General features: G+C 47.7%; 2 protein-coding genes across 6 annotated transcripts in view; one reads left to right on the plus strand and one right to left on the minus strand.

The window, feature by feature from the left end:
• UTS2 (urotensin 2) overlaps positions 1-27,697 on the plus strand; it is a 579,903-nt gene that overhangs the window by 237,568 nt on the left and 314,638 nt on the right. The gene's annotated exons all lie outside the window — the stretch shown is intronic.
• Positions 1-27,697, minus strand: part of CAMTA1 (calmodulin binding transcription activator 1) — a 706,892-nt gene that overhangs the window by 191,787 nt on the left and 487,408 nt on the right. For all 4 annotated transcript variants that reach the window (XM_083512793.1, XM_083512795.1, XM_083512792.1 and 1 more), the window contains exon 5: positions 22,650-22,721. In XM_083512793.1, the coding sequence (XP_083368919.1) occupies positions 22,650-22,721 (72 nt within the window). The remainder of the gene's footprint in view (positions 1-22,649; positions 22,722-27,697) is intronic.

The raw sequence follows: 27,697 nt of genomic DNA on the forward strand, positions 1-27,697 counted from the left end.
ATGCCTGCTCTACCCCAATGGCCCCTTCCTTCCGGTGACTTTGGGAGGCTGAGTGCATGGTGCGCAGGCATCAGAGGGGTCTGCTTCAAGTTCACGAGTCCTTTGCTAGGCTTGCCCAGTGGCCCTCCTCAGTTCTGTCGCCTGTCACCATCTCAGTTTCCTGTCCTCACAGACAAAGGGCAGACAGAGAGAGAGGGAGAGGAGTGGGGAAGCAAAGGAGGCGTCGGGATCACAAGCGATAAATGCAGGAAGGCAAACCCTTCCTTTGTATGCCCAGAAATGCCTGATATTTGGAGACCCAGCAGGATCTTCTCGATATACTTACAGTGTTTTGTCTCCCTACAAAGGGAGGAGGGAGGGGAGGCCTTTGAGGCAATCCCATTACTTTGCTCAGCCCCTTCAGGCACCACAAACAAATATCTGCCCGTCATCTCGCAAGCTTTTGTACAGAAAATCACATGGGGTGACTTCTTCTAAAATGCTATTATCTGGCTTGAAAGCAAGAGATAAAAGGGGTTCAGAGCAGCAAAATTATATTTGCTTAAACTCTCTCTCAATCTCTCTCTCACTCTCAAAGCATCTCCCTTTAACTGGGTTCTTGTCCCTTCCAGAAATTCGTTCTTTTAAAAAACATACTCATATATATTTTTTTAAACCTTCTTTGGTTTCACAAGTATCTAAAATTAATTACTCCATTTCCACGCCCCCCTGCAGGTACGTTCATTAATGAGCCCCCCTCTACAAGCATCCAAGGGGAACTTGGAAACACTCAGAACTCAGAGAGCCTCTTGGAAACGTCCTTCCTTCTTCAGCTGCTTGCGTACCTCCTCCAAACAGTGACAGTTTTATATGGATTTTAAAAGAAGCCCTGTAAGCAAACCGCAATGGATTGCAACCTGATCCTCTGACCTTTCGCTCCCTCGCTTGGGCTGACAATTACAGCCTCAGTTGCTGACCACGGCACTTCTGCAATCAGGTTAACTTACCTGCAGAGGATGGGGTGGGTGCTGCTTACTTTATAGATCCCCCGACCCCAGGAAACAACACAAAACAAGTGGAAACCAGAATATCCCAATAGGAGGCTAAGTAAAACCTCCCAAATTAATTTTTCATGGAGATATCTGCTGAACGTTGGGAGAAAACTCCACACCAAAATTCGTAGAGGGGTGGGGATTCTCTGGCAGTAAATTCCTCTCTGTTTCCCAACTTTCAGTCTTCCCAGTTTCCTCCCCTTGGAACATGCACACCTAAAATTCTGCCCAGCTGCACTGGCCCTTTCTAGAATCTGAAAGGCATGACTAACCCTGACCCCCACCCCTTGGGAGATGAGGAGCCACAGCCAGCCATCTCTTCAGTCTTTCAAAGCACGCAAGAGCGTTTGATTTATTCATTTGCTTTGCCGCACTCGGGAGCAAGCAGCCGATCTCCGAGCCCTGCCAGCGTGATGGCGTCGTTTCTCGAAAAGCAGAACCGTTTTAACGAGAATCTCCCCCGTTTCAGGCCAGGCCTAATTCCAGAATCTATTTTAAGGTGCCTTGGATGCCCGAGCCAGGATTTATTCCCTGTCCGTGCCTGTCAGAGGCGTGACAGGCTGGCTAATTAACTCTGCATGCCAGTAGCTGCCTGGCAGCCGCCTGCCCTCACCTGCTCACCCACACAGAGGCATCCTCTGCCCAGCACCAACTGCTCGGCTCATCCATGTCACCAGCCTGACAGCCGCCTCCTGCCCTCCGTCAGTAGTTAGGGTGAGCTTGTAGCTTGGCTGTGAGGAAGCCCCAGTCCGGGCTCATTGCAAACTCACCAGGAAGGTCGTTTTGGTGCCTTCTGGAAGTGCTGCCACTCTCCAGATATAACATGGGACATTCAAACCTCTCCTTCACATTATATTCCGAGAGAACAAGGACTGCCCTGCTGCATCAAAACAAAAGTCTGCCTTGTCCTTTCTGGACGAGAGGAGGTGAGGAGTCAACGGTTAAGTGTTTCTGCCATGTGGAAACATGAGGCCTGTTTGCACTTCAGTGATGCAAAAGCTGAATGCTCAATAATTTACGGAAAAAACCCTTAAATCAGCTTTCTGGGGAAGCAAACAATGCCATAGCATTTGGGGATTTTTAATTTGTGAGGGGTGGGGAAGCAGCTAACGGAGGAAATGATGGAGTTGTATAAAAGTTATGCACAATTTGGAGAAAGCAGAGAAAAGGACAGAAAAATATGGCTTGGGACCATCCAAGAAAACAGATTGGTGGGAAATTCCAGACAGACAGATGGAAGCAGTGGAGGCTGTTGCCCATTGGGACTAGTGTGGCAAAATCAGTAAGAAGTCTACAGATATGTTTTTTATCTTTAAGAATTCTGAGTTTTGAGACTGTGCTAATGTTGGCACCACTTACTATGTGCTTGCTTTTTCACCTCCAATAATATCCGATCAACTTCCATACATTTCTAAACAGTTATTACAAAGGTAAAATCTGCTCTCTAAGGAAGCTTGCAGGACTATCTTATATATGCCTACTCAGAAGTAAGCTCCCAGGTAAGGGTTTATAGGAATGCAGCCTTAAGGAAGGGGTGGGTGGGTAAAGGAGCACAAAAGAACCCCCACCTCCAATTCTTGTTTTAACAATCCTCAACAGAACGCAGCATTTGACTCCATGAAAACAGCACAATTTCATAAGTCATTTACCCGAGATCCGAGGTGGAGTCAATTTACCATGCACAATGTCTCAAAATAGCATTAGAATGCAATTTAAGTGCTGCCAAAAATGAGAGAGGCTAATCTTTGGTGTACAAGAACTCAATAAAAAATCACATCGCCTTTAGTTTGATTTTGTTTCCCACTGAGCTGTGCTGTTGTCAGACTTCGGCTCTCGCAGCGAAGATAACTCATGGAAAGCATCAAAGATTCGGGTGGGATGGGACCAAGCGGTGCCTGAGCTGCAACGGCGGCACCAGTGGCGAGGGGGTGGAAACAGAGGAAGAATGAGTGAAGCATCCACAGTTCAGAACTGAAGAGTTTGGTTTATGAACTTAAGCTGTGCATGTGAAAGGAGTGCCATCAGCCACCCTAAGCACCTCGGAGGATTTGTAGGAAAATGTTTAGCAAGCATATACACCTAGCAAGCTAAGAGGTACACCTGCAGATGTGAAGGAATAAAAACCTGGGTCATTTTAAGGACTTCTGGGTGTAAGGGAACTCACATTAAACTGATCTACAGCTCACCTGGTCAGTTCAGTTGTCCCAGAGAACCTGTTTTAGACAGCTATCAATTTGATCCCAATATCCAAGTGCAACAGCCTACAAAAGAAACCCAGGAACACAGATGATGAAGAAGAGTTTGGATTTGATATCCCACTTTATCACTACCCGAAGGAGTCTCAAAGCAGCTAACATTCTCCTTTCCCTTCCTCCCCCACAACAAACACTCTGTGAGGTGAGTGGGGCTGAGAGACTTCAAAGAAGTGTGACTAGCCCAAGGTCACCCAACAGCTGCATGTGGAGGAATGGGGAAGCGAACCCGGTTCACCAGATTATGAGTCCACTGCTCTTAACCACTACACCACACTGGCTCCTTCTTGCTGTCTTGCCAATGCAGTCAAATGTAAGCATCCCAACTCTCCCATCTCATTCATCTCTCATCTCCCATCTCAGTCATTGCACCAAGCAGAACTCAGCTCAAACACATCAGACCTTTCTGTGAGCAAAGGGCTCCCAAATCTGCCTGGGCATCATCATGAAATGAGATCTAGGGATGTATGCATGTGTGCCAATAACATATATCAAACCACGGAACTTTCTCCTGTTATGGGCCAATAAAGGTGGAACAAACTAAGGTCACCTCGATAAAGCCTTCTGGTGTGTGTGTGTGTGTGTGTGTGTATGTTGGGGGGGGGTAGTTGGGGAATCACAATTGCTTTGAAAAAAATATAAGAATAACCAATGGCCCAGCATCATGTTCTTGCAGTCACCAACCAGATCCCAGGACCCAGGCACAAGAACACTTCCCCCACCAGTGGTTTCTAGCAGCTGGAAGAAGCACGACTGCCAACTTGTCACTTGTCCCATCCAGGCCAGATCTGCCCCCCCCCCCCCCGGTTCTTGCTGGCAATTCTCATGCTGTGCTGCTATTTTGTGTGGCGCTGGCTGAGCCAGCGGTGAATGGCAGCAAAGCCGCAGCGATAAAACTACAGGCCTCTCTCAGCCTCTTGAGTCTGGTGTAAAAGTGCAAACGATACCTCGGCTCCACACAGAGCCAGGAGCATTAAATCTGCTTTTTGGTCCCCTCACCCCACCCCCCAGCCCAGCACGAATCACCCCTGTTCAGAACTCTCTTCTTTATGGGATTTCGATAATAAACCCCTAGCAATTAGCAACCCGGGCACATCCCAGGGCAGACTGGAAAATACATCTGCTGGTTTATTTAAGCAGAGATTTGAGCTCCTGGCTGGCTCACTGGCTTCGTTTTGCACTTATGTCAGGTTTTTTTTTGTATGCCCAGGGAAGGAACCTTTATGGGTTTTGTCCCTCTGTGTGTGTGCCCCCAAGACAAAAGTGGCAGAAACCTCTGCAAAAATGAAGTTAGGTTGGAAATTTCATTTCTGCACCATGCAGTCCGTAGAGGCGGGCCTTGATATATTACAACTTCCCATAAATTTTATACACCTCCCCCCACACCCATACACACACACACACCCTTTTGGTGAAATGCGTCCTGTGTTCTTAAGAGCGGCTCATTTGTAAAACCCACATTCGCTCTTCCTGAGCCAGAACATCAACAGAAGATCAATTCAACCTTTGGGTGCTATCCCTGGTTTTTACTCATCCTATAGGTCGGAGGCAGTGATGCTTCTGAATGCCAGTTGCTGGAAACTGCAGGAGTTTCCAGCCGTTTCCAGCAGGACAGGGTTCCTGCTCTTGGGTCCTGCCAATTGGGGGCATCTGGTCGGCCACTTTGAGAACAGAATGATGGACTAAATGGACCCCTTTGGGCCTATCCTGCTGCACTGATCTTCTTATGCTCATGTGTACAGTCACAGTGTCTTTTTTCAAGAAAAACAGGTGCCGGAACTCTCCATGAAGTTGCTCCAGTAAGTCGCCGGGCAACTTGGGGTGGACCTGAACGGATGCCGGTTTGACAACAGCCACGTTCACCACCCACAGAGGTGCTAAAAACTATGGTGAAGCCGTTTCCCTAACAGGATTGGGGGGTCACCCCTGGTTCTGGGGCAGGTCAAATGAATGCACCCCTGTCTCCCTCGCTCTCTTAGATTCGGGCGGATGGCTAAGGCTGCTCGGAAGGGCCTTTGCGCAAATGTGCGTGGGCGCAATGGTAGAGGCCTGGCTGGAAAGCTTAAAGCCCGCTGCTGCAACACAGGAGATGGATCAAAGAAAAGGAAATATGAATGAGGCCCGTCCTGTAGCTTGACCAATCATGGCTAGGAGCTAGGTGGAGTCACAGATCTAAGAAAAGTTCAGACTCAGCACTTGATATGTTTGTTTTAGGCTTCTCAGAAGCACGTAAAGGCAAGAAGTGGGTGGAGGGACCACTGGCCCACAATGGTGTCCCCATGAGAGGTGCCGGAACTGAGCTTTGATGCACTCCGGCTGGAAAAAAAACATGCTGCAATGCTCCTGTTACTTTGGGAAGAGACATGTAGCCTGAGAAGGGAGCAGGATGCTGTTAATCCTTCTCAGGCACCTCATCTGCAATATGGTGTGGGATGACAATGACAATGACAGTGTGGTGTAGTGGTTAAGAGCGGTAGACTCGTAATCTGGTGAACCGGGTTCGCGTTTCCACTCCTCCACCTTCAGCTGCTGGGTGACCTTGGGCTAGTCACACTTCTCTGAAGTCTCTCAGCCCCACTCACCTCACAGAGTGTTTGTTGTGGGGGAGGAGGAGAAAGGAGAATGTTAGCTGCTTTGAGACTCCTTCAGGTAGTGATAAAGCGGGATATCAAATCCAAACTCTTCTTCTTCTACTGAGGCAATTACTGTACGTACTGGATTACCACAAGGACTACGGAGTGCTTTAAACCCTTGAACCACATAAGTGTTGTTCCCTGCATTGCTTTCATCGGCAGGAGGGGACAATAACTGCTTTCAAGGTTCCTCCACATGAAGTTCTCCTTGCAAGCACAAAACCGGAGGGGTGTGGATCTTTTTCAGTGAGGTGCTGGGCTTGTTTGTTTGCTGGAAGAGGGAGCTTCAAAGGGGGAACCTGGGACTCACCACCTGTGTGTGTGTTTTGGGAAGAAATGTCCGTTCTACTACCTCAGCAACCCCTTTCCAACCTCACTCTGCCAGGGTTGCCTAGTGGTTAGACTGCTGGACCTGGGAGACCAGAGTTCAAAACTCCACTCAGCCATAAAGCTTGCTGGATGCCCTCAGGACAGTCAGTCGCTCTTGGCTTAAGCTACCTCACAGGATTGTTGTGAGGATAAAATGGGGAAGAGGAGAATTGTGTCCGCCACCTTGAGCTCCTTAGAGGAAAGATGGGCATATAAAGGCTGTTGTTTTTGTTCTGCTACCCTCGTGAACCAGCCCCATTCTCCCCCCCCCAACCCCATGGATGGCAACTGACCTCTCTGGCTCTCAAAGGAAGCCTCTCCTAGACCCTCGCACAGAGGAAATGGGCACACAATGGAGCCCCTTCTTCCCCGCACCCGTTTGAAGCGAGCAAATGAGAACAAGGTTTCCGGCGGCAGCAAATGAGCATGTTGGAACGAACAAGAGGAGCTGTCTCAGCAGGTGACACTCAACGCCCATCACAAGCAGCAGCTGAGACAGTTGCCTGCCACTCCACACTGCCGCAACCCCCTCCTGCGATCGAGACGCGCAGGGCCTGGCACGCCTGAGGCAGAGGCCGGGATGATCAAAAGAGGAGCTGACAAAGACCAGACCAGCAGCCGCTGAACTCTTGCAAAGCGGCTGCTGGAGCTTTCCTCTCGCACCTTCCTGACAGCTGCCTCGGAGCAGGTTGCCAATTGGACTGGACAGGTGGGGTCAGGCCTGCTCCGGATGGGCTGACCCTCCCTCTGAAGAGGCAGGTGTGCAGCCTGAGTGGGGGGGGGGACGACACTTCTAGATTCACTACTGTTGCAGGAGGAACAGGAAGCCTCAGTGGAAAGGAGAGCCTTCCATCAGCTTTGACTGGGGGCCCTAGCCATGGCTGTCTGGAGGCTAGATTACTGCAATGCATTATACGCGGGACTGCCTTTGAAGATGGTTCAGAAATGGTGGTTGGTGCAGAATTCAGCAGTCAGACTGCTAGCTGGGACGAGAAAATTTGAGCGGGCAGCATCGATACTGGCATGTCTGCACTGGTTACCGGATAGTTTCTGGACTCCGTTTTAAGTGGTGGTCTTGACATATAAAGCCTAAGAAGCCTAAGGATCCCAATGTGTCTCCTCATCAAAACCGACCTGGATCCTGCCTTGATTTGAAGTCCTTCTCCAAGTGTCCCCTGAGGGAGGCACAGGGGGTGGCAACAGGAAACGGGGCCTTTTCAGTGGTGGCTCCCTTCTTGTGGAACCCTCTCCCCAGGGAAGAACACCAGACACCACCTTCCTCTATCTTTAGGCAGCAAGCAAGAACAAGCCAGGCTTTGGGAGCTTAATTTGGATACTAATTTGATATTGTGCTCATGCTTTTAGTGGATTGAGAGCCAGTGTGGTGTAGTGGTTAGGAGCGGTAGTCTCATAATCTGGGGAACTGGGTTCGCGTCTCCGCTCCTCCACATGCAGCTGCTGGGTGACCTTGGGCCAGTCACACTTCTTTGAAGTCTCTCAGCCCCACTCACCTCACAGAGTGTTTGTTGTGGGGGAGGAAGGGAAAGGAGAATGTTAGCCGCTTTGAGACTCCTTAAAGGGAGTGAAAGGCGGGATATCAAATCCAAACTCTTCTTCTTCATCATACTTTTATATAATGAAGACAACAACAACAACAACAACAAACAACAACAACAACGCACAAGTAGCTGCCACTCTTTCTATGTCCATTCCAGTGCCTCGGAGTGCCTTTATCAGGCAGATTCCTCCACGAGATGAAAGAAAAATGTTATACAACTTGAGAAAGCAGAAATGTGAGTACTCAGAGGCATGTTGCTGGTGGGCACTTTGGGGATGCCGTGCCAGACCAAATGGACCTTTGTCAGATCCAGCAATGAATTAATGCTTAGGAATAGGAAGAGTTCCCCTTAGAGATGCTTGAGGATTCAATACATCTCTGCTATTACCATTAATTTAATTTGCCAGCCACTTTATTTTGCCTAAGGCAACCCAAAACGACTTATTTTGTATCAAACTGACTACGCCTCCACTTTGCTGATTAGAATGCAGTCATCACCTGCCTTGGTTTAGTACCAATGAGAAAGTTGCATGGAATGGGAGCAGATTCGTTCTCACAAGTATACCTGCTCTTTTTGTCCTTTCATTCTGAATTCAGGTTCCAGTTTGGGGCTGGGGGACAGTTCCATATCTCCTATCTGTGGGCCTGGAGGTCACAGACAGAGAGGGAAGGTCCAGGTTCGCAAAACCAAGCCTGCCTCCTTTCCTCTGCCCCTGGCCTCAGCCGCAGAGAGGAGGTCAGGCACTGGGTCATCATAATAGGGCTCTCTGCCCCCCCATCTCTCCCCACTGCAGTGGACAGAAGGCCAGAGTCAAGCCAACTTGGGAGCAGGAGTGGCCACAAAGATCCACTTCTCCTCCTTCTCCTCCTCTCCCCATGAGAAACACCAAGCTTTGCTCAGCCTCTGGAAATGCAGCACCGGATTCTGTTGTCGCATCTTGCTTTCCAGGCTGCTTTGCTTGTGGCGTCGCCACGTACGAGGGGAAGAGAGGTGAGTGCTTGTTTGGTCTGACAAATAAAGACAGCAAGCAAAGCAGCCGGCTTAGTGCTTCTGATCGCAAAGCAATTCTTTCGCAAGGCTGACGGGACACAACCCTGGCAGCACAAAGCCCTGAGCATCACGAAGGATTAGTCAACTGACAAGCTCCGGATAATAAGTCTAATTAATAATTTCCATCTCTAAGGGCTCCGCATCTCATTCAGCTTCCGTTTGTCTCTTCCCTTTATCTCTGGGCTTAACAGCCGCGGTCCTCTAAACTATGACGGGAGACTGGAGATTGGAAAGGAAGACCAGAGGAATCGACGGAGGCGTGGCTGGCCTCAGATAAAGCACGTGGGGCACGTGGAACGCCCCGCCACTGCCTCCTTCCAGCACATGGGAATCACATGTCTGGGACGCCTGCTCAAAAACGGGGAGGGATTGCAGGTCCGTGTTAGAAGTTTGCTTGGCATGCAAAATGCCTCAGATGTGGTCCCCCTGCACCTGTCCAGTGCCATCTCCAAGCAGGACTTGGAGAGAACCCTGAGTCTGCAGTCCTGGAGAGTCGCAGGCAATACGGAGTGAAATGGAGCAATGGTAAAGCAGTACTGAATGGTCCCCATTCAGAGGCACAGGTGAGGAGTGCAGTGCAGATCCCCCATGCATGTGGGCTCTTATTCTCCACTGTGGTCTCCACAGTGCATCACTGGCAACATTTGGTGGCAGCATTCCTGGAGGAAAGGGTGCAAGAAGCTAGTGGGCACTGAACCAGACAGCCAGTGTGGTATGGTGGTTAAGAGCAGTGGACTCGTAATCTGGTGAACTGGGTTTGATTCCCCGCTCTTCCACATGCAGCTGCTGGGTGACCTTGGGCTAGTCACACTTCTCTGAAGTCTCTCAGCCCCACTCGCCTCACAGAGTGTTTGTTGTCGGGAAGGAAGGGAAAGGAGATTGTTAGCTGCTTTGAGAGTCCTTTGGGCAGTGATAAAGCAGGATATCAAATCCGAACTCCTCCTCCTCCTCTTCTTCCAGAAGGAGTTGGTGGTCCAGTGTGGTTTCTTTTCTGCTGCTCTAGATGGCCACTGACATTAGAAGCAGCTACCTTCCGACCTGCTCAAATGGGTGCTCACATGCCACAAGGGAACCCATGATGTCAGAAGTCTTCCTGATTTTATTCATCTCTCGGTCAGGCAGAGTCCTGCGTGCATCCAACAGCTTGTCTGTTCTCTCACACCAACCGAAGCGGTCCAAAATGCGAAACAATTTTTTTTGGGGGGGGAGGGGGAGGAATGATGTTCAAAAATCTGCCAAGATTTAAAGAGGGTGTGTCCATGTGAGGTGTGTGAGTGCCACAGATTATTCTTTTTAAAACCCTTTCCTGCCACCAACTCTGTGTCATTCTAAGGTAATGGAGGAGTGGGTCATAGCAGCTGTGGCTCTGCAAATGTTGTGGGACTTCAGCTCTAGCCAGCATGACCAATGGTCAGGGATAATGGGAGATGGAGTCCAGCAATATCTGGGAGACCTTGGGTACCCTATCCCTGTTCTAAGGATGGAAGAGAATGGTGGTTGCCGTAAATGGATTCCTTACCCATCCATGATAGGGTGCAGTCAACAGGATGCCCTCCAGATCTTCCTGAACTATAGCTCCCACCACTGTGGACCATTGTCCATGCTGGTACCATTAGTAGCTCCTTGACAGAGAGGAGGTAAATGAGCTTGAGGAGATGGTGTTGTTTGATGAGCTCCTGACCCAGTTCACTGCTTGAGAGAATCTGGGCAAGGTAAGGCTTGATCCACACTGATCACGGCATTACTAGTCTGCTAGTGGTGGCTATGTACAGGGAGGTCTCACTGTAGTTTGACTGCAGCTGGTTGGAAACCTGGGCTAGCAAGTGCCTGGGTATCCTGACCCCAAAGCCCAATGCGTCCAGAACCTACAAGCTCCTGAGATGTTGGCACCAAACTCTGACTGGTGTGCTGAGGGCACTTCCAGGGCAAACACGTCTCTAAGCCTTTCTTCACCCCCCTTTCCTCATGCACACAAACATGCACACACTTGCAACTGCAAACCTTGTCGCCTTGAAAATAAAGGATCCTCAACACGGTCAAATCAAATAGCAAACACGCTCTCAGCAACTGGGGATGGTGTCTTGGTATTCTCCCCCCCCCCTCCAGCCTAATCGGAATGAACATCCGGCAATTCATTTCCTCAGCCTGCCTGGCCCATGTTCTTGTCAAGGAAAAAGGTATTGCTGACCTCCCTTTGTTATGACTTTCCTTGTCACCTTATCGGCCCCGGCGCAGCAAGCAGGGGAGATAGTTTTGAAAAGACAAATAATTAAAGGGATGAAATGTGAAAGGGAACAAAAATCTACAGTTCAGCTCCATTTAAGATACTGTGAAGTCAACACTTACAGTCAAGGTGCCAATTTGAGACGCCTTTGCCACCTTGTTATGAAGCGATAATATGTAGCCTCTGGCTAAGTTCACAAGAGCTTTTAACACCCTCCTATACATCAGGCAGACATATATGATGGCGGTGGGGGGGGGGGCAGAGGGGCTACTTACCAACCATGATTTCAAGGCAGACAGGGCGTGTTTGTGGAGATGGGTTAGAGTTATTGTAATGGGAGCTACCCAAGCGCACACACGTGCCTTTATTGTACATTTATGGGTAACAGAGGCAGGAGTTCACACTTAGGGCCTCTTTTATCGCCCAGTAATGGTGCTTCTCTCCCAAGAGAGTGGTGAATTAACACATGCCATCTACAGCATGAATTTACACCCCTTTATATAAAAGTAACCCAACACCCCAGCCTCTGGAGGACCAGCTATCTCGGAATGCCTTCGGGCAAAGAAAACGTTGCTATGCCTCCCGGCACCATATTGAGGAGAGGATTCTCCGTGCACAGTTCAAATAAGCATGCTTATCCCTTCCTTCTCCAAGGAGCTCAGAGTGGCTGCTATGAAACACAGAGCCCCCTCCTGCCACAGGTTTGCCTTCACAACAACCCTGTGAGGAGCGTTGGGGTGAGAAACGCCTGCAGCACCACGGACTGCCTACTCCCTGCCTCAGCTACTTGCCTGCCAACCAGATGCCTGCACGGTCAAGGAATGAATGGGACGGCGAGAGTTTTTTTGGGTGCTGTGTGTGATGATTTACTGCAAACAAAAGACTTACCAGGTTTTTTTTAAAAAAGGGAGAGCCTTACAAAGTTCACACAGAAACATAATAATGCTTGCCTTAACTCACTTGTGGAAACAATTCAGAGGTTATTAAGAAGAAAAACGATAACAACAAGAAGATCGAAAGATGGGACTTGTGAATCCAAAAGCAGCAGAAATATGAGATGATCGGACCCTTACTGAACTCGAAGCATGGGAACCCCCAACAAAAATTTAAAATTTGGCAAAATATTTGGACTTTTCGATATGTATTGGTATAATTTGGAATAACTAATGTGACATGATTGGATTGTTAAATGGAAAAGTTAATAAAAAATTATTTAGAGTTTTTTGGGGTGCTAACTATGAACCCCAGTTTGATGTACGGTATCTACCACTCAGTTTGTTTGTTTGTTTGTGTGTGTGTGTGTTGCAAAACACGGGGTCTGCGCTGCAAAACCCTGAAAAAACAACAACAGCAGAACTTTGCCACCAGTTTGGAAGGGACCCCAAATGAAGCGGAAGAAGATTGCTCACGAAACATACAGGGGAATTTTGCAGCAACTCCTTGAGCAACTTCCAGAGGACCAGACGTGCTGGTCTGTTGCCACAAAAGCAGCAGCGACTTGTTAAAGACTAACAGATTTATTGTGGCAGAAATGTTTCGTGGACCGGAGCCAGCTTTGTCGGAGGTGTGAAACGCTACCCTCCGCCGACAAGCGCACACAGAGTTGTACCCAGTAGTCGTTCTGCTCAGAGTAAACCTTTCGACGATGGGAAGGCGGAACGGACTCTCCGTAACTGAGTCCGAGAGAGGCCAATTCTTCTTTGAGGAGGTCTGACACCGGATGCAACTCAAGACGCACACAGAAAAATGGATGTGAAGCAAAAGAGGGACAGCAGGCCCGTGACATTTCAGCGTGAAGCTCAAACGCAGCCAAGATGAACATGGTGCCCCTTCACGAGAGCAGAAACTGGCCACCAACCAGGGCGGCTTTAAAAAAAGGATTAGACAGAAAATTCATGGCGTGCAAGGCTACCAGTGGCTACTAGCCAGGATGGCTAAGCTCTGCCTCTGTAGTCAGAGGCAGTGATGCTTCTGAACACCAGTGTGTAGAGGCTGCTGGAGGGGAGAGAGCTGTTGTGCATGGGTCCTGCCCACAGGTTTACCATAGGCATATGGACAGCCACTGTGAGAACTGGACTAGATGGGCCCCCTTTGGCCTGATCCAACATTTCTCCAATGAAAATAGGGATGTCCTATTCCATCATCATCATATTATTATTATCCCACCCATCTGACTGGGTTACCACTCTGGGCAGCTTCCAACACCTATAAAAACATAATGAAACATTGAACATTAAGACACTTCCCTATACAGGGCTGCCTTCAGGTATCTTCTAAACAGGTTGTATAGCTACTTATCTCCTTGGCTTGGGGATCGCCCAACTGCATACCCTCCAACACATTTCTGATGAAAATAGAGACGTCCTAAGGAAAAGGGGGACATTCCGGGATCAAATAAGAAATCGAGATGGCTTCTGTAAATCCAGGACTGTCCCTGGAAAACAGGGACACTTGGAGGGTCTGCTATTTTCTTATATACTGCTTTACCATGCTAATTTAAAAGCTCTCATGGGAAAGGAAACCAAGGTCTTGATTGAGTCCTAAATGAACAGAGCCTAACACTGATTTTTTAATTTATTTTTTAGAGCATAACACTGATGAATTCTAAATAAATCTGCCCGCTTCTTTTTGAGCCAGCACCTATAGGTTGTTATCTGACTAAATCCTACTCAGAATTGACCCACTGAAATCAACAGATGTTAACCAGGTCCATTCGTTTCCATGGGCCTACTTGAGTAGAACCAACATTGGCTCCAACCCTATGCTATGCTATAGAAGTAATGTATGGTTTGAGTTTAAGACTGGAGACCGGTGCCTGCCAAGATCCCACAAATCTGCTGTGCAGTTGGGGGAAAAACCAGCATCACAACGGTGAACTCGACAGCAGGATGATGCTTGGCAAATGGCAGCCAGCCCTGCGATCTCACAACAGCCAGATGTGTTTGAGCCTCCCAAGCTACTAATTCTCAACAGCAGAAGGGAAACACTCCATTCTGCCATTCAGCTGGGCCAAAACTGACAGCAAAGCCAACTCGCATTCCTGGCAGTATTAATCGCTGTAAATACAGGCCTGTTTTCCATTGCTAGAAGTCTGGTGCTGTCTAAACACACACACAAACTTGTGTTTCTCTCTACACACAGAGACAAGTCCTTCACTTTGTCAAACAAGTCTCTTAGCGCAGAAGCCTTTCCAAGTGTTTGAAAAGGAACTGGCACAGATTGCATCCGAAGGAAAGACATTCCCTTTGCTGGTGAGGAGTGCGAGTCCTTCTAGAAAGCAGGGCTATTACTAAAATTTATTCCGCAGCCTGCAGTGGATCTCTTGGCACTACAGAATATGTGGAAGTACAAGAGGCAGCCTCATTACAAGATGCTTCCTTCCAGCCTGCCTACCAAGGTATAAATTAGGAGTGGTTCAAATCTCAGAGGTAAAGGCCAAGAAGCAATCTTCTCTGCTGGAAGAGTTGCAACCCAACGGCCAAGTGTTTTACCCTCCTAGCTAGACCCTGACCCCTTCCTCATCTCAAAGAGAGAAAGCGAAAACCCTGAGACGCAACACAGGGCACCCTAGCCCAGGAAAAAAGTCACCTGCGGATTCTCTCTCTCTGGGCTCAACTGCCTTTTATTAATTATTACTCTGCTCATTGCCAGTAGACATGGCACTTCCCAGAGAAAACATAAAGAGGTCTGAGCTCCACAGAGCAAACCCTTTAAGCACGGGCAAGAAAGGGGGGAAGGAAGGAAGGAAGGAAGGAAGGAAGGAAGGAAGGAAGGAAGGAAGGATTACTTCCCAAGCATCCAAGGATGCTAAGAAACTACACAGATTTTCACTAAGGGATGCTGGCTGGGTCTGCCTGCCAACCATCCATCCATCCATCCATCCATCCATCCATCCATCCATCCTTTCTTTTCCCAAGAAGCCTGAGGTTGAGCACAGCAATCAAAAGCATAAAATCATCAATTTATTTAAAAAATAAAAAACCGAACAATAAAGAGGCCAGAGAGTGAGCGAGATTAAAGCAACTCATATCTGTAGAAAGGTCAACTGGTTAGAGTATGGTGCTGATAATGCCAAGGTTGCAGGTTCGATTCCTATATGGGACAGCTGTGCATTCCTACACTGCAGGGGGTTGGACTAGATGACCCTCAGAACCCCGTCCAACTCTATAATGCTATGATTCTGTGAAATCACTTTGCAGCAGTACAGCTGCCGACAAATACCTGTTGGTTCTGGGTCTTTGGATTTCCACCTCAAAAGAATTACCGTATTTTTTGCTCTATAAGACTCACTTTTTCCCTCCTAAAAAGTAAGGGGAAATATGTGTGCGTCTTATGGAATGAATTCAGGCTGCGCAGCTATACCAGAAGCCAGAACAGCAAGAGGGATTGCTGCTTTCACTGCGCAGCAATCCCTCTTGCTGTTCTGGCTTCTGAGATTCAGAATTTTTTTTTTCTTGTTTTCCTCCTCCAAAAACTAGGTGCGTCTTGTTGTCTGGTGCGTCTTATAGAGCGAAAAATACGGTAACTTGTGCCTCCCCTTCTAAAGCCATTATCTTTGGGGCCATTGCCACACTTTGTGGCAGCAACAGTTCTCCTCAATGTGAACCACAGATCTGGAGGTGAGGTAGCACAATTATGTTTTTTCAAGTGTCTGTTGATGGAGGAAACAATTTAATGCCTGTATTCTACCCAGAGCATGGAAGGTGTTATCAAGAAACATTGCCCTGATGAGGTAACTTGCAAGGTTGGAGCAGAACATGCAGGGAGGAATCCTCTCCCCATGCGAAGGAGAACTTCTAAGTTTTCCATTCCCCACCTAAAGACATCTAAGTCCAGAACCAGATGATCAATGTTTGCTGATCAGATGCCTGGCTTTTTCTCTTTGTCTCTTCCATGGGGGCTGGGAGAGTCGACCAATTCAGGCATTTTGTTTATCACCGTTTGTCCTTTGAAAAGGCAAATCGTAGGGCTTAAAACATTAATCCGGAATGATTAATTGATTGCCTCATTAATACAGATTAAGCTGGGGATTCTTAAATAGCCGTTTAATTGGTGCTCATCTTTTGTCAAAGAGGGTCCTGTTCTGATGGCATTGTCGAGCGCAATCTTTTGATTCCAACAGATGGGCGCTTAGGATGGCTCGAGAAACAAGAAATGGCTTCTTTTGTTGTTTTGCTCAGGGGAAAACTACAATCTCCCTGAGCTTCCGATTTCAAATGTGATACCTTCTCGCTTTAGTGACACGTTTTTGTACAATGCTTTCGGAAATTTATGGGTGGCATTCACCTGATGGGTCCTGTCAGTAAGAGCCTCTGCACATGGAGTTTGGCTTACAAAATGAGGCACCCCCCCCATCCCGCTGAATTGTCTTGGAGGGGTATTAAGGGAACCCCCAAAACAGCGCTGGTTGGGAGTGGAGAAGGGATTGGTCCATTTGGCAAGCTGAAAAGCCCGTAGAAAGGAAATGAACATCTGTAGCAACTCAGTGTTGAATCTCAACCTTTATAGATCCTTCTTTTTGTATGCATTTTTAACATGGAGAGGACTGCTTTGCAAACAATGGAGGAGAGCAGTTTCCAAAAGAGAAGCGGGAGTTCTGGTCCATGCATAGCTTCAGGAATTGCAGATGAGGGAGATCTATATAAAAGCCAGGGCCCAACCCTACCTCACACAGATGGAGTGAGCCAATCTGATGTTCTGATGTGCTGTAAACCGCTTTGAGATGTTTTGCTTAAAAATATATAAAGCAACCGAGAAAGGAAATGAACAACAACAGCAACAGCAACAGTAACAGTAACAACACCACCACTCTATCATAGACATCCTCAGTGCCTTTGGAGCAAGACAGATGCCTGGCCTGACCCTCTCTCCAAGGGTGAACTGACATAAACTATCTGTCTACCAGCATTAAAAGTAAGTAGTTTCACAGAAGAGAGCCTTTGTGGGGCAGAAGCTGGAGGTAGTGTTGAGAGCAGGCACAGCACACCCCCCCCCACATCAATGGAGAAATGAATGTTGAGTTGCTTACAGGTCATCAAAGGTAAAAACAGGCTTGAGAATAGCTCTGGCTTTAGAGAGCAAAAGGAACAGCAACGCAAAAGAGGCACATGAATTTTTAAAGCTATTTTCTAATTTTAACAAGCTGTTGCCATGAACTAGGAACCCAGTTCTGGACAGAGAGTCGAACTGCCACTGCGTGTATAAATAGTTTGGCTGGCATCGCTCTTGCGTTGAAGGGGGGGGGACACACACACAAAAAAGTCCTTAGGGAGCCTAAACGCAAATTTGCAAACTTGAAAGAAGCTCAGGTCAGGACACCAAAAGCTGCGTGCAAACTCCACATGCAGGCTCACAGAGCTGTTTTTCAGCACTGAAGTCTGTTTGCCCTCTTCGGGTGGGTGGCTTTGCGGACAGGCTGAATGTAGGTGGTGTTCCCCTGGATGGAGTGCCAACTGACCAGTAGCAACACTTGGCACCGCACCCAGGGGAAAGTTTAATACTCAGCCTGCAGGGCCTTTCGGCCACTTGCTCTCCATGCCAGTTGCCCTGCTCTCCACCAAACTGCAAGGGGATTTTCAGGTGGGGAACCAGCCTTTGAGAGTAGAGGCTGACATCCATGGGGATGCCAAATTTCCAGCTTCAAAAAGTCAAAGTGGCACAGAACACCATGTTTGGAATGACATATGGCTAGGAGCTGCCCGAGAATCACTTACACAGCCCTGAGCCCCAAATCCCTCCCTTGTCATGCTCTGATATAGAGGTATCAGCAAGGACTCTGATCATGGATGCTTCATTTGGCACTGCGAAGGCTTTCCATCTTCCTTATCCCAGCTTTCACCCTTGACGCGGAATGGATGCCTCATGGAGGTATCTGAAAGGGGATTAGCCATCTCTGCCCACTGCCTCCCCATCCCCATGCTTTCTCTTTGCAAAGCTGTCTGACCTTGGGGAGGTGATCGAAGGATGCCCATTTCCGCCAGGAAGATGCTCAAATGAATCACGCGCTTGCACTTCAGCACAACAAAGGCACAACCCGTCCTTGGGGCTGATTAAGGCAATTTAGTTTCGTGAGGCAAGAGCTGCTCATGGACGAGCTCACACCAGAAAAGGGGGCTTTTGGTCGGCTCGCCCAAATCTCCATCAATTCTCCAGGCAGAGGAGAGATTCACTGAGGAGCTGATTATTCCCACCAAGGAAAAGATCCATGGAACAGAGTCATGAGACAGGAGTGAGGAAAGAGCTAGAGGCCCCTTCAAACGGCCATTTTCAACTGAAGCCAAAGCAATGACACTACAGCCATAATGTACAGTGGTACCTTGGGTTAAGAACTTAATTCATTATGGAGGTCCGTTCTTAACGTGAAACTGTTCTTAACCTGAGGTACCAGTTTAGCTAATGGGGCCTGCCGCTTCCGCCGCGCCACTGCCACACGATTTCTGCTCTCAGGCTGAAGCAAAGTTCTTAACCCAATATACTATATCTGGGTTAGCGGAGTCTGTAACCTGAAGTGTCTGTAACCTGAGGTACCACTGTACTTCAGTTTAAGAACAGCCCTATTTAAGAACTATTCGGTTTACGGACTCCGCAAAACCGGAAGTAGTGTCCTGGTTTACGAACTTTACCTCAGTCTAAGAACAGAATCCGAATGGTGGAAGGGCACTAGCAGCCTCATTAGGGAAAGCACGCCTCAGTTTAAGAACGGTTTCAGTTTAAGAACAGACTTCCAGAACAGATTAAGTTCATAAACTGAGGTACCACTGTATTTATTTTACTTTACTTATTTCCTTTATATCCCGCCTTTTTCTCCAAAGAACTCATCACGCTTGTCAAGCACTCTGAAGGAAGTTGCATGCATTCCTTTATCAATCTTAACAACAATGCAGCCAGGAAATGATCCTCATTTTGCAATTGTGAGAGGAGGGCTGAAGCTGGCTAAGCAACGGGTTCCTTAAGGCCAGCTGGACTCTGATGTCAATAAAACAAACTAAATTAAAAAACCCTGCCTGTGGAAAACCAGGTGTCAGAGAGAAGAAGGCTACTCTAACATTCTCCCAGGTTTTGACAGCTGGATATCTCATTTGGTTAGAGTGTGGTACCGATAACGCCAAGGTTGCCGGATCGATCCCTCATATCGGGCAGCTGCATATTCCTGCCTAGATGGGATCCTCAGGGGCCCATCTAACTCTATGATTCTATGATATCCTAGCTTTCTGTGCTGAGATAATATATGTTTGCAGCAGAACATTCAGTCTTGTGAGCCTTCCGTCTTCAAAGTGGTACAGTCCCAGACAGTTTTCCTACCTCAGGGGTCTGCAACCTTTAAGAGAAAAAGAGCCACTTGGACCCGTTTCCGAAGAAAAAACAACAACTAGGAGCCGCAAAACCATTGCGACATTTAAAACAAATATATCTCCGGAGCCACGATATGACAGCGGGCGGGAAGGTGGCGTCGGGACGGTGTGTGACTAACGCACGCACCGCCCCCATGCGACGTCACAGCCAGTACTGCGCCCGCCACAGTGAGGAGTGTCGGGGCGCACAATGCGCCTCCTCCCCTCGCTAGTATCCGCCCCAGAGCCGCAGCAAAGGTGTAAAAGAGCCACATGCGGCTCCGGAGCCGCGGGTTGCAGACCCCTGTCCTACCTCATCCTGGCTATACCCAGTTAGTTGGTAGAGTCTGATACTGACCAGCTCAGCAGCCCCTCTCCCTGATGCAGACAGGGGGCACCCAAGGGCCAAGAGTTCCTTCATGCTGGGAGGAGTGGAGGCTGTAGCCTCTGTACCTTGGACCAGTGGTTGAGCTCTGTCCTCCTCACCCCCACTCACTCCATCAGGAGGCAGATCCCCAGCCCCACAGCAGTGACCAGAGGAGAACCAGGCACAAAGCAGGATTTAAACCCTGCCGTGCTGCTAGTGACATAAACTGGCATGCAACAGAATCTGCAAGGGTGTGTAACTGGAATAACTGAGCTGGTTTCTGGATTTTCCGAGCCCAACAGTGAGTTGAGCTGGCTGCCCCTTCTTGCCACCCTTCAACCACCTCACACTCCCTTAAATTGCGACTTCTGCTTGGCTACACATTCCTGGCTCTTTCACAACCCCAGAGCTCCTTTTGACAACATCTCAAGCCTCAGAATGCCCAAGGGTTCCTGCTTGCCCCTCCCCCCCCCCCACAACTCCCAGGTCAGAAAGAAATAGCTGATCAGAGCAAAATGCTCCAGGTTCAATGGCCTCCCTTCTCAATTTTCTTTATTAAATAAGCTTTTCCAGTAGCTGGGCTGGGGAAGGTCTTTGCTGGGCACATGCCTGCTGATCTAGACAGTGCCTAGGCAGACCAGAGGCCTGATTGCTGAGGTACGAAGTCTGGTCTCTGGTCTCCCAAGGTTCCTCAGAAGAGAAGGCCAAGACTCAACTCAACAGATAATTAATTGGCTTAGGATTTTATATAAGTTAGGTGATGAATTAATATGTTTAATTTCAAAATGAAAAGATTTAAGGATGTTAATGTTCAAGTTAAATTTTATAAGAACTGTGATTTGGAAAACCGTTAAAAAGATATGCATTGAAATTCAACCAAGGGGAAGCAAGGAAGTCACTTAACAATGTTAATAAGTGCAATTTTTAATAAGGTTATGATTTATGTTTGTTTGTTTGTTTGTTTATAATTTTGTGAAAATTAATAATTTTTTTTGGAAAAAACCCAAACTCAACTTAAGTTCACTCAGGGAGGCAGTGAGAAGAAAATGGACCCTGGATTTCAGGGCTTTGGAAAAAGTCTTCTGTTCTTATGTCAGCCAAAAATGGAAATGCTATCACTCTTAAACGCTGACACGTTTATTTCTCCATTGATTATAGCAGAGCTGGAAATGAACATTCTGTCTGGCCTGATTGCCCTTTGGACTACTCTGGAAGATGAAAGGAGAGCAAATAAGGAGGGAGGGGCAAAGAGCGCTGTCCTCTCCCCAACCCATTTTGCAGCCCTATGCTGGATCTTCTCCCTGTCATCCACCAGTTTCCTCTGATTGACACAGAATTTCACACAACCGTTAGAAGCCAGTAGATCCCACTGATGGTCAAGGGACAGAAGGGTGGGACCATGAAGCCCATTTCCTCAGGATTACGTCCTTTTAAAAATAAAAATAAATAAATCAAACTAAACACTGAGCCGCAAACCTTAACCTGCATCACATGTGGAAATAATGTTCAAGTAGCTGATTTGTGGTTAGTAGACAGCAAGCAATCCTTAAAACAACTGATGGGAGATCGACCGACCGATAGATAGAGGCTAGATACGAGTTTATTTTGCTATGCTTTACAAAATGGAACAGGCTATTGGCACCCCCTGCATCACGCCACCTCTCTCTAAAAGCATCCTCAGGTCTCCTCACAAACTCGCAGGGCCTCTCACATGGAAACAACGGGAGACCCACAAACATTCCTACAGTGGCAGCCCAATAAATCTTCCCTTTTACTCAGGATTGCACGTCCCATTTCAAACTGACACACAGGCCAGATTTATTTTTTAAGAGAGATGCTGAACTCTCGAGCTCACAATTTCTGCACCACTTGCAGCCCAGGGATTCACAGTGGAAGGGGTGAGTGAGGAAAGAGCTTCCCCACCCCGGACTCAGTCACAAATCATCTCCACTCAACGGCGAGGCCTGAAGCTTTGCCAGTAAGTAACGCAGACGTAACTGGAAAAAGAGGCAACAGCCAGAAAACCCCTTCGCCGGCAGGGCTCGATGGAGAAGACGCCCAAGGATCAGCCAGTATTCATCAAGCTTACAACTGAACTTCACAGCACAGAAGGGCGCCTCAGCCTACCAGAATCGGATGGGTGTCAAGGGGGTCTGCAACTTGAGCCCTACCGCCAACACTTGGCTCAGGCAAAAAGAGGGGACCAGACAGACTTTCAGCCCCCTGGGCGCTCACAAGTAATAAGGCTTTTCTGGTGAGGTTTGAGGTCTTGAATTGGCCGCCATTCACTTTCTCCTCCTTCTCGGCCTTGCATCCTCTCTGCCTCACCTACAACTTGACACCAAAGAAGATAGTTGACCTTGATGCCTCAGGTAAAGATACCTTAAATAAAATTGCACTCCCCCCCTCCTCCCAATTTCCTTCCTAATCCAAGCACTGTTGTTCACCTATTCCCACCTCTGTTCAATGCCAGCCAGCTTTCTTTCACTCTGCTGGGGCAATTGGTGCAAATTGTTCCATTTCAAAGCCACCAGTCTTGGTTCCTCAGACTGGCCTTGCAATGCCTCTGCAGTTGTCCCTTCAACACACCACAAGAAACAGAAAACTCAGGTCTCCTCATCCAATCCCTTCTCACAAACAACAACAATGGAGTCCGCCAACAGGAATTCTTCGAAAAAGAAGCAGCCATTTCATTTCCAACCACGTGGCAAAGAAAACATCTGTGACAACATTTGTGCGACTGAAACGCTTCCCCAAACCGGAGGTAGCTGGGATCCCTCCAGAATCCTCAAGAGATCTGCTTGTCACCATAAGATACAAAGGCCATGTCTTACCTGAAGAAGCCAGTAGCACCTTCTGTGGAAAGTGGGGATGATTGAAGAATGGACGTAGCAACCATACAGGCACTAAAGAGAGGGAGAAAGAAGAGAGAGAAAATCCAGAGTTATAAGAGGGAAACCATGAATCTGCATCAAGCACAGCAGCTCTAACCGCCCCCACTTCCATGGCTGCCTCTTGGCAAATGGAGCCTGGTGACTTTCTGCCTCTGAACTGAGACATAGACTTTTCCTGCAAAGCCTGCCAAAAAAGTTGAAAAACATGCAACAACGGCCATGAGAGTTCTGGTATGGAAGACTGAAGAAACCCCAACTAAAGAATCATGGCAAGAAAAATTGATGGACTATGCAGAACTGGCAAAACTGACATATAAGCTATGGGACAAGGATAACTGTGACTTTAAGGATGAAATGGGAACCCTTTACAAAGTATCTGAAGATGCAGCAAAGAGAACTGGACTCCTTGGCAGGTTTTGAATAAACATTCACAATTTTTTTTATTGATAATAATCAGCTAAATAGTTTGAGGATCTATACAACTTTGTAACATGCAGAAAACAGCATTCTTAGAGAAACCAAAGACTGGAACTGAGGGAAGTCGGGGGGTGGGTGGGTTTTGTGTGCGAGGGGGGAGGGAGGAAAAACGGGGGGGGGGGGACAAGGATGATATGTTTTTGGATAATATGTCTTGTTATAATTTTGAATATTTTTTTATATAAAAAAAGACTTTTCCTGCAAAGCAGTACGTGCATTTCTGGGGAAGGGGCATATAGGGCAGAGTCCTCACTCAGGTGAAAGGTCACCAGCTCCCTCTCAGCTTTCCAAACATGCCTTCCTGGTGCTCACCGGTTGCGCCAGCGAGGAGGAAGAAGGCGCAGCCAGAAAGGCTCACAGATCTACAGGGCAATATTATGTAAGCTTCTATTTCAGAAGGAGCCGCATTTGCTCCAAAATTGCATGGGAAGAAGAGAAGGGAAAAGGTGCCAAACTGATCTGGATTTCAAGTTATTACCACTGGAGCCTTTTTTTTTTAATACTGCCTCAGCAAGCAAGTTTAGCACCCTTCAGTGCCAAAGCATTTTAAAATATTAACGCTATTAAGAGCTATATGCACTGTAAATATTTTAAAACGAGCTGCTCTGTGTAAATATTAGCAGCACCCGGATGCCATAAAGCAGAGGATTAAGATAAAGCAGGTCTCGGATAAAGCAGAAACTTTTGCTTCCTGCCTCTCTGCTTCTGAAATAAATACCAAAACTAAATAAGTTATGCGATGCCACTTCTCCTTCTGAAGATATTAACTCCCCCACCCGAGTTATTTCTGGATTTCTTAAGGAGTTTTCCCAACGGCACAAAATGCCATTCAGGAATCATCCCAGGAGCTGGTGATAGCCAGAGGTCTCTTCCATCAGCTCTGGAGGGAGAGATTATTTGTGTCTGTTTTTATGAGGGCTGAGTTCTTTGGATTCCTCTGAATATTTCTGCAGTCTGCAGGCTAGCACTGGATCTTTGGGAACCTCATCTACAAAAGAAGGCAGATGTGCTTTTTGAAGGTGGATCTGAATTCACGTTGTCCTTTGTAGCTGGCTTAACTGTTCGCCATGTACTACACATGTTCCCAACATGGTGCCCTCCATGTTTTATGGACTACAACTCCCATCCATCCCAGCCACGCTGGCTGGGGTTGATGGGAGTTGTAGTCCAAAGTATCTGGCAAGTACCAGGTTAACAAAGGACGATGTAGCCCATTCCAGAAAAGCACCTCTTCAAGCACTGTCTAAGCACACAGAGGTGAATCGTTCTTATGTATCACAAACATTTCACTGCACATCTCCTTCTGGCAACTCTTGCAGCCAAGCTGGTGCCAAACGTATTGCTCTGTTTTCCTTTGGGCAGCATTAGTGAGGTCTAGAGGGGGGTTTTGTCATCTGGGCAGTCCAGGACCTCCATACACACTACCCAGGCTTACAGCTCAGGGAAGTCACCCCCCAGAGCTGTACTCCATTCTATCTTGAGACAAACGGATGCCAAATACAACAGAACATATATCATTGGGTGGCATTCAGCTAAGTTTTACTTACAGTAGACCTATAGAAATTAATGGACTTGACTTCCTCCATTTCAGCGGGTCAACTGTGAGTAAAGCTTGCCTAAAGAACCGTCCGTTATCTGCAACTTGCTTAGCTGCAGTTCAACTTGACCATCAAGTTGCTTCCTGCATCATCATCATCATCATCATCATCATCAATACCGGCAGCTCCCAGGGCATATTACAACAATGGAAACTGCAAACAGTTAGAACAGCTTACAACCACAGCAATGGGGTGGGCCTCAAAAGTCAGGATAAAGAGGTGCATCTTCAGCATACGCTGGAAGCTGCATAGTGAAGAAGAAAGGTGTCCCTCTGTGAGGAGGGAGTCCCAGATGCCTCCACAGAGAAGTCCCTCATCCAGGCTGTAATTCTCAACACTTCTGCGGGTGGCGAAACTACCAAGAGGGCCCTGAGAGTGTCTGTGGGGAAGGAGGCAGCATTTCTGATATTTCATGCATCTGATGATAACATTCTCAACCCTGCTGCCTGTTTGGGACACATATCTGTACCCGTAGCCTTTCACACTGGTAGAGAAAATCACGGATATCCATCATGCCCTGACTTTATTATCAGCCACCAGCTGTCATGCCTTTGTGCACTGCTTTGTCTCTATGCTACGCCTTCCCGCTGCTGTAGGTCTCTCCTGGAAATCACCCTGCAGTCACTAACCCTGTTTCTGGGTGATGTTCTCCTTCCCATTTATTTTTCCCTGATAGCAGCAGGTTCAGAATCCAACATGCAGAAATGTCAAAAAAGAAAAGAAAGAAGGTTTGAAATACTGGCACCTTTCTGCATAACAGGATCAAGTGAGAAGGGGCAAGCATAGAGATGTATGCAACATACAGAACATACAAAGCATTATCGGAGATTGGATTTGGGATACTCACAAACCCTAGCCCTAACCTCAACAGTGGTTGTGCTTGCACAGAACCCCTGCACGATGATGCTTGGCTTGCACGCTTCCCCTTCCCTACCTCTGCCACAAGGCAGAGTTCAGAAGCTTCCGCTTCCATTTTTGACCTCGTGACATCTGAACACAAACAAACCGCAGCTAAACGTCACAATGGTTTGCTGAGACTAACCAGCTTCAGTCTGAGGGTTACAAACCTGGTTTGTTTCAAGAAAGACTAACCACCGTTTAGAGTGTAATGCTAAACTGTGGTTCCTCAGAAATGGAAACAAGCTTATTGACCTCCTCTGAGCAGCTGTGCCAGCTGTGGACCCAAGGGTTGCCCTTGCATGGCTTAGCATCGTGTGGAAATACAGCTAGTGCCTTGAAGAGGTGCAAGGGCCAGCATCGTCTCCTGACTCCACACGTTTGGCTAAGGAAGCGTCTGTGGGAGAAGTGTGTGCAGATCTCTATGAAGTGGAGGGCTTGAGGTTGGACTAGGACCCCAAAAGCTCCTGGGAGTGTACAGACTGCGGAGTGCCCTCCTATGTGAGCTGACACTGGAGATGACAGTGATTAAGAAGGAATCTGTGGCCCAAGCCAGATCTTGGAGCACCACACCATCATCAGAGTCTGCAGCAGAAGACAAAGGTTCTGTTGGGCTCTGTTGCTTGTTGGAGCAACTTGGTGCGGCCTTTGAGCTGTCCTTGGTCCTGGCTGGTTTTCACTGTGCCCTGGCTATTTCTCAAGCCTGCACATCCCAAGTGTTATGCCACTTGCTCATACTTCTGGTTTCCACCGCCAGTGGATGGCTTCATGCTTCTTCCCACGGTTGCCTTGGTCTTGCCCAGCACCCCACAAACCATACCCCGTCAGAACAGGATAAGAACCAAAAGCCTTAAACTCAATTGTTCATCCTCTCCTTGCCTTCATTTACAATCCTTGTGCCCGTGCACACAGACCCATATATTTTCCTTGATGCTGGAATCTGAGCTATTTCATCCCCACATATTTGCCTCCACCAGTTCAGATGTATAATTCTTCAGCACCAAAGATCCTTTTTGCAATGGAAAAGAAGAAGTATATCTTTTTTTGAAAACAATAAGAGCATTTCCTGGCTTTACATCATTAGCTGGGCCCATAACGGGATTAGTGGGAGGGGGGAAATGTCAATTCAGGTGAGTCATTAAAAAGGACATGCTTTATCAGGGAGCACACTCAGAGGAAATGCCTCCTTTTGCCACCCAAGATAATCACTCACAAGGTTGGCTTGAATTAAGAAGGATTTTCAAGGCCGCCAGCTTCTGTCACGGAGTTATTTTTATGAACACAAAATGCCAGCGCTTAATAATATTTCCAAAACATGTCTAGGGGAAAAACATTGACACCCCCTGCTGAAAATAAGACTAAGAAGGGAGGGAGCAGATAATGTTAGCCAAAGGAAAGTGTAGCACGTTAATCCCACTATTGAAAGGGGGAAGGAAGTGAATTCAGCTTATCACATAGCAGGCAGAAGGGGGGGGGCATTGCAGGTTTTCACCTGCAGGCTCTGAAACTGGTCAGACTAATAGTCTTGTACGTTATGTGGGATCTCAGAGCTACAAAGGAGAATAAGGGTGTGCAACACCAGCCCCTGTAACTGGCTAGCAGCATGCCTCTGGGCTGTCCAGGGCGTGATCTTCCTTGGTCAACACAGCAGTAACCCTTTGGCTGGTGCATAGCCAGTTCTAACCTTCCCTATAGTAGGGATGCGGGTGGCACTGTGGTCTAAACCACTGAGCCTCTTGGGCTTGCCAATCAGAAGGTCAGCGGTTCAAATCCCTGCAATGGGATGAGCTTCCATTGCTCTGTCCCAGCTCCTGCCAACCTAGCAGTTTGAAAGCACACCCAAAAGTGCAAGTAGATAAATAGATACAGTGGTGCCTCGCAAGACAAAAAGAATCCATTCTGTGATTCTCTTCGTCTAGCGGTTTTTTCGTCTTGCGAAGCAAGCCCATTGACGGATTAGCGCTATTAGCGCTATTAGCGGTTTTTAGCGGCTTATCGGATCAGCTGATAAGCGGC

This window comes from Podarcis liolepis (assembly GCF_965112155.1).
Source record: "Podarcis liolepis genome assembly, chromosome: 7".
Lineage (NCBI taxonomy): Eukaryota > Metazoa > Chordata > Lepidosauria > Squamata > Lacertidae > Podarcis > Podarcis liolepis.